This window comes from Montipora foliosa, chromosome 4 (genome assembly GCF_036669935.1).
Source record: "Montipora foliosa isolate CH-2021 chromosome 4, ASM3666993v2, whole genome shotgun sequence".
NCBI lineage: Eukaryota > Metazoa > Cnidaria > Anthozoa > Scleractinia > Acroporidae > Montipora > Montipora foliosa.
Genome location: NC_090872.1, coordinates 18,970,080 through 18,977,579, shown reverse-complemented (window position 1 = coordinate 18,977,579; position 7,500 = coordinate 18,970,080). Strand labels below are relative to the sequence as shown.

General features: G+C 40.4%; 1 protein-coding gene across 2 annotated transcripts in view; it reads left to right on the top strand.

Moving 5' to 3' along the window:
* The first annotated feature begins 4,169 nt into the window (after positions 1 to 4,169).
* The window catches only part of LOC138000167 (TPR and ankyrin repeat-containing protein 1-like), a 37,147-nt gene continuing 33,816 nt past the window's right edge, over positions 4,170 to 7,500 (top strand). The window contains exons 1-3 of one of the 2 annotated variants that reach the window (XM_068846375.1): positions 4,170 to 4,416; positions 5,712 to 5,964; positions 7,136 to 7,366. In XM_068846375.1, coding sequence (XP_068702476.1) covers positions 5,737 to 5,964; positions 7,136 to 7,366 — 459 coding nt within the window. In that variant the 5' untranslated portion in view covers positions 4,170 to 4,416; positions 5,712 to 5,736. Of the gene's footprint in view, positions 4,417 to 4,736; positions 4,841 to 5,711; positions 5,965 to 7,135; positions 7,367 to 7,500 lie in introns of those variants that run through there. The other variant, XM_068846376.1, reaches the window with a different exon arrangement.

Here is a 7,500-nt window from a genome sequence, read left to right as displayed (position 1 = left end):
CAAATTGGTAACGATAACCTTATTTGGGATTTCTCTTATAAAAATGGTTGTGAGGTCCATGTCTTAACAACCAGTCGATGAAATATGACAAATATGTAAATCTCTATATAGTTGGCATCAGAAAATACAAAGCAGAAATGAAAATATTCAAGGAACGTGTGTTCCATCGGCCTGTGAATCTGAGATTTTTGTGCCTCAGCGGGAAACCGTAAGATTGCCCTAAAAACCGTGAGACTTAGAAGGTCTGAATGAGAAGTTCACAAACACAGAGGAAGCGCCCTTGTTCATAACGATGCACCAAAGTGAAGTTTGGAAGCTTTGGGTGTGCTCGTGTATTCAGGATTTCGTGACAAAAGAAGCTTGTAAAATTAAATTTGCCTTTTCCATGAAATATGCCGAGCTCAGTATGACCAGTCCTACTAGCAAAATACAGCATCGATTGAAGTTTTTAGCTTTCAAAACTTGGCTTATTTGTATCGGTAGGTCCTGGAATTTCTCCAAAGAAAGGCTAGAGAGAGTTTCACTCGTGAACCGCCATGCCTTAAGTGCAACCAAAGCATTTTAGGCGTCCCAGTCTGCCTAAAACCATCTCACACCTCTGTCTCGAGAAGACTAGACTCGCACGGTTCTTACGTTACGTTTATGCCTGTAGAATCAACTGAAATGTCAATTCCTCGTAAAAACCAGAATCTTTTTTGGGTATCGTACGTACCCGAGAGACAGAACATTTACGCATGCGCTGACGGAATGTTTGAACAAGAGAGAAAAACGCAGTACCTCCAGATATGGCGCTGGAGCGTCGTACCAAACGAGTCATCCCGGGATTGCGGCCCGTGGGATCGCCTTTGGGCGCAGTTGGCCCTTCGCCGCTTACAGATACCGACCTTCCTCCCGGTACGGCATTGGGGGAGGGAAATGTCGGCCCCTAAACCATGCATGTGAGACAGATCTCACTCCTACTCACAGCTCCAGACCGCCATTGTCAATTTAGCGTAAGGTTTCGATCGCCTTAATGTTCACGCACTGGAGTCGCACATTACAAAGTGTATGCACGCGCCCTGCCAAAGGTAACAGTGTGTCCTCCGGGACACACTAGGGCCGTTTATACGAGGGAAAATATGCCCCGGCTTACACCGGCCGCGGCTTACATAAGACGCGAACTGTATAAATGTATACGAGTGCGGCAACATAAGACGCGAAATCCTTGTATAAATGGTTCGCGGCTAAGTTCGCGGCCAACTGGTCCAATGATGACGTGATTTATTTTGATGCCTAGTTGTGGGTCAATTAATTGTGAGGCAAGATTTGCGACATTAAAAAATAAATGGCTTGAGTATGCAAACAAGCGAAGAAAAATTATTCAACTAAAGTTTTACATGTAATCCAGTATCAATCCAGTAAAGTCGTAATGTAATGTAATGTAATGTAATGTAATGTAATGTAATGTAATGTAATGTAATGTAATGTAATGTAATGTAATGTAATGTAATGTAATGTAATGTAATGTAATGTAATGTAATGTAATGTAATGTAATGTAATGTAATGTAAATCTTTATTTAGACACGGAGAATCATCAGTTAAGTTAATAATTAAAATTTAAAACTTGTACAACTGCTTTACATGATTGCCGTGTGGGAATCCGATATCTCAGATACTTTCTTAATACCCCGTTTAAACTGCCCAATAGAACAAACACTTTTTAAATCTTGGGGCAAGTTGTTCCACAAACAGGCCCCGCTGTAGCAAAAACTTTGTTTTAAGTAATTAGTATTTGGCTTGGGCAGCGAAAGCTTTCCTTCAAGATTTCTTAGGTTATAATCATTAACATGGCGTTCAGTGAAGAGACATTGAAGATAGTCTGGGGCAAGTTCATTCAATGTTTTATACATAATTAAAGCTTTCTGCTTTTTACGACGAAGAGACAGCTTCTCCCACCTAAGCATCGCGAGAAGGAGGTTGGAGCTCGTATCAAAAGGTGATTGAATGATCACTCTGGCAGCGCGATTTTGTAATTTTTGTAATTTATCACTCGCAGCCACTCATACCATCCCAAACCGGGCTGCAGTAATCAAAATGTGGTAATATTAAAGCATTATAAATTTGAACTGCAACATCCGTCGGAATAAAAGGTCGTACACGTTTCAATGCACCAATGGCTGAAGAGATTTTCTTGCTTATCTCGTCAACGTGTTTAGACCAAGAGAGGTGTGCATCAATGGTAAGACCCAGAGATTTAAAATGGTCAACTCTCTTGATCGTCCTGTCATCGATACTTACATTAATCTCCTCACATTGGGTATTCAATCTCTGCCTAGATCCGATTATCATAAGCTCAGTTTTGGCCACATTTAAACTTAATTTGTTGGCTCTCAGCCAACAGGTAAGATTGTTAAGTTCAGAAGACACTGCTAGTTTAAGATCGGCTACCGTTTTTGCAATTATACTGGTGTCATCGGCAAACATTCTCGGCGCAGCAAAAACTGACTGAAGTGACTCAATTATCAAGTAGCTTAACAATTTCAATACCACTACAAATAGCGAGAAGCTGTTTCTCTTCCGGGGCACTTCACAGTCGCTTATTCGCTGAATCTTTTTCTTTAGTAATACGTGATTCCTTGCAAGCGCAAGCCGTTTTTCTCAGGCGAATGGACGGGAGCCAAAAGGACGTCTGGGCCATAACAACAAAACAAGTGCATGCACAGGAGCCGTCCACGGCTTGAGGAAGCAGCGGATAACGCTTGAGTACATTTTATACGAACACTTTCACGTCCAAGGTAAGCCGCGGCCAAGATAAGCACAATCCAAAACCCCTAGGCCAGGATAAGCCGCTGCTTATTTTCTATCGTATAAACGGCCCTACTGTTACCTTTAGCAGGGCGCGTTGTAGCAGGGAAAATAAGGAAATTAAGAAAAATTTATCAGTGGATTGGATTTAAACCCGGAGTTTCTACTGTATAAGTACTGCTTCTTTCCGCTTTACCACCTAAGATCAAGACACCGCCTCGTTAAAAAAAACAACAACATTAATTTAAGTTTACGATAGAATATCGCTGATGAAGAGTAATTAGGCCTAAGCTAAATTAATAATATAGGCCTAAGCTTTTATTTAAAATGTTTAGCTTTGTCGTGAAGGTTGGAAAACCACTCCTTTTGTAGTGTTTAATATTGTTTGTTGGCAAGTGATAATACAGCATTATCAAATAGTGATTAAAATATTGTCCCTAAGCAGGTGGCGGTGTGGTGTTTGAGTGTATAGGTGACGGGTTAATTAACCCCGCAACCCCCCTCCTCCCCCCCCCCCCCCACCCGGCCGGGACATAGCAGGGCATTTGCGGAGAATTTTTGTGTTATTTGACGAGGGAAAAGGGCCGCGGGTAGCGGGGACTTTGACCTCTTTTTGCATGCCATCCCAATCCCTTCTCGCCCTTGAATTCACGATTATCCTGAAATTTTAATTTGCCTTGAATTCATCACTGGAAGCTTGATATGGGAAATGGTCATTTTTGTTTGAAAACACAACCCAAGTGTATGGACATAGGACTCAAACCTGGGAATGTTTATATTGACTGGTGCATAATCGAGATCAAATATATCAAACAAAACAATACTTATCGAAGTAGTTCTTTTAAGACTTTTAACAGTAGTACTTTCTGCAGGGACTAAGGAAGCTTTATTCGAAACTTTTGGCGCTGCTTCAAGCTTATTAAAAAAAGGGGGAAGCATTTGACGTTTCTGCTCCAAGAGCTAGCAACCTAAGCCTCCTTTGAAATTAGCTTTTGTCGATCAAGCGCGATGGAACGGCCATACTGACTTTACGCCTCTTGCCTTCATTTCCGGTTCCCATCGTAAATAAATTGTACTGAAATTGCTTTCATTGAATGTGAGCACATTCAAATAAGATTAATGATGAAAACGCAAAGGAAATGTTCCATTCTCGTCACACTTAAACTTCGTCAGTGTTGTTACTACGTCCCTTGTGACTCCCAGTAAATTTCAGTGATAAGTGACATTTGCAACCAGCATCCCACGCAAACGCCACGAGGCGTCTTATTAATTCAAAAGTGCGCGCCTTGCTGGCCACCGAAGCTGCCTGCGATCCTGCGATTGGTTGACGTACGTGACAGATTTGTGATATAACGCGTTCTCTCTGCTCGTCATCAATGTTGTCATTGTCTGTTGCTTGCATGTGGCTCTGAGTTTTCAAACTGGTCTGCTTTCGCAAGCAACAGCTGTGCCCGTTATTGTAATTTAGAGTGGTGTGGTGAAAGCAGAGGCACATAGAGTGACTGGAATTCGAACAGTTTTGATGTCCATTTCTGAACTCAAGCTTTCGTTTCAATGAAGAATTTCTGGCTTTCTCTCAGCTGGCTGTTTTTTCTTTATCGTACCGTCAAATGCCAAGCTACCTTTTTGAGGTAAGGTTTTAAAATAACTTATGCTTACTTCGAACGAATGTTAAATTTGAGAAAAACAGTTGAAGTCTAAGCGATCGTTTGCAGATGCAAAAAGTTAAGCTTAACTGTTAACGATAAAGTTTGCCCTTGAGGTGGTAATTTGTGTTAAGCTTAAGTTTGAATTAATCTTCAGGATATAAAATTAATCTGGTCGAATCTAAAGCTTACACATGTTGGTAGGTGATCCGTACGAGAGGAAGCTGTTCATATTAAGTTCGTAAAGAAGTGACTGGGGTGGAAAAATAATATCTTTCAGTCATTTTCGGTGACACCTTTTTCGTCAACAACCATAGAGTACACGTGTTTTAACGGTTAACGACAGGGGTTACAGAAGAGGAAAGTGGCCAATTCTGTGAACTGGAAGTATGTAGAATTGAGAAAAATGGTAATTAAAATATTTTTCACATCATTTATTTGTCACAGAACTGTGATTTCCTTAAATTTTAATCTTTGCACGAAAATAAGATGAGAAAAAGCATGAAGTTTCATGACTGTACCACCTGCTGTGTGAATTAACCAGGGATTGATTAAGAAGTTGTGGCATTAATTATTATAAGTAATACACTAAAATTACTGTATGCAGTTTCCGTGAATCAGAACTTTACAATAGACCTCTTTACAGTTGTGTGCTTAGTTACCTGGCCCATAAATGAAAGTGAGGCTGGTGTTGACCTTGTTATGATACAGACCTCCCTCCTTTTCTTATGTTAATGATGTTGTTGTCATGCTAACTAGTAATAATTTACATAAGAAAATCAGTGAGGTTTATCAAAAGAAGGTGAACTCCAGCCTCACTTTCATTCATAGGCTAGGTAACTAAGCACACAACTGTAAAATGGACTATTCTGTTTGGGGTACTTTGGCCAGACTAGCTGCTTGTTACTCGGTTTACAGTAGCTGAAGGGAGTGAAAGATTCCTCCATAATATTATTATAGAACAACAGACCAGACCACAACCCCAGGAACTCCATGCCTTGTTGTTTTTGAATGATGAGTGGGTAGTTAATGTCCCACAGTGTGTATGAGTTTGTGAACAAAGAATGTAAGATGGGCTATGGTTTATAGTTCATATTAAACGACACTGGGTGTCGGTCAGGCTGGAGTTGAAATCACATCCTCCTGCATGGTAATTCGATGCTCAACCGACTGAACCAACCAATCGGCAGTTGACTTTTAGTCTGCCAAAGATAAATTTGCAATTTATTATTACTTGCCAGAACTTATCCATTAACTACAATGTCATGTCGACTCTCCAGTTCATTCCACAGATAAATTTGTGTCATGGATCCTGTTGAGTTAGGTCATCAAGGACTTCTTGCAGCGGAAACCGGTGCATTAGAAGATGCAATTATGCTGTTTACCACAGGAATACAGCTTACCCCAGCTGGCAGACCAAAACTTGTCGGCAAGTTATTGAAGGATCGAGCAGATTGCCACTGGGGCTTACAGCATCAAGAAGAGGCATGTGCTGACATGAAGAAGGCTTTAGAAGTATCTCCAGGCATTAAGGCAAGAGGAGAACATTAATTTTCTCAATACCAAATTCCAGCTTATGGAAGAACAATGCTTTCGTTTTGAAAAGTTTTGCAGGGTAGCTCAGGGCTCGAAATTAACGAAAAAATCCAGTCGCATTTTGCGATAAGATACGAAAATTTAGTCGCAATTTCGCAAATTTTAGTCGCAAAATCGCCCCGCTGCATTGTGTTGTCAGCGGTTTAGCAGAAAAATATGAGCCCGCAGTACTTGTGTGTAAAGAAACTGCTGAAAATGGGGAATGATAGAAGGAATGGAGCTGTGCACGTAACATCGCAGCTAAATTACTATGCAATTACGCTACCTTCAGAGAAAATTCACAGCAAGAAACAAAATAATTTTGTCATTTATTTATTTGTTTGTTTATTTTAGCAAAAGTAGCAGCAAAGTGGCAACTGCTAACCCTTTTGTTTCGAAAGAACGAAGGTGACAACAAGTCGCAAAGGGAAAAATTTAGTCGCAAATGCGACCGTATCGGTTGTTTGAGAGTAAAACACCATCGTATCTATCTCGATTATCCTAGATCGAAACAACAAAATTTGCCATGTTCTTGGAATGCGCGCTTATTCGCAAAGAGTTACAAGTATGGGTCATTCACAACTTCTCTCACATGTTTTGAGAACTGTTTCAGTGTGTATGATTCACTTGGTCCATTTTTGCAATGTTGCAAATCTGACCAATTTATATAAGTATTGACACACCATATGCGAAGTACAGGATGCGCACTGCAATACTGAGGAATCACCTTAAGTTCTTGAGAGAGCTGGATCGAGGAGAAAAATTAATGATGTCAAAGGCTCACTAGTTTAAGAATGCAATGCATGTGTCCACCGCAGAATTAATATGCAGCACGGGAGTTTTGGGCTTTCGGGCTTCTAAAGGCGTTTTGCGTACATAATAAGCTGCATTCACACGCTAAAATTTTAAGCTAGTGAGCCTTTTACATCAGTTTTCCCTGGAAATACAGAAAGAATCCTAAACATTCATTAAAATTAACCTTAGGCTTAAACAAAAGTTGTTAGGCTTAATATTAGCGTTGGTAAATGATAAGGGTTGTACCTGTTCAGAAAATACCAATCTGCTTAATAATTTGCCAGATAGTAATTTTGGTCACATAATTATTTTTATGATCTTTGTCTGTGGTTAGGATCAAGCAGAGAAATGGTTTACAAGAGGCTTTGAAGCCCTGGAACAGGAAAACTTCTCAGTTGCTGTTCAATGTCTTTCCTTTTCCTTACTGTATTGCCCTGCAAAAAATACCACTTTACAGTCCCCTGCATATGCCTGGAGGGCTGAAGCAAATTACAGAATGGGAAAGATTGCTGAGGCGCAAGAAGACATAGCACGTTCCAAGAAAGCAGATGCTGCTCTTTCCAAGGTTCATCTCAAAATGATCTTTTAGAATGACAGTTAATAAGTTGGTGTGCTTAAGCAACATTTTGCAATATTCCCTTGGCAGCTTGCTCACATCTTGTGAGTACTAGGGAACCTGAAGAAGCATGTACTTTTGGC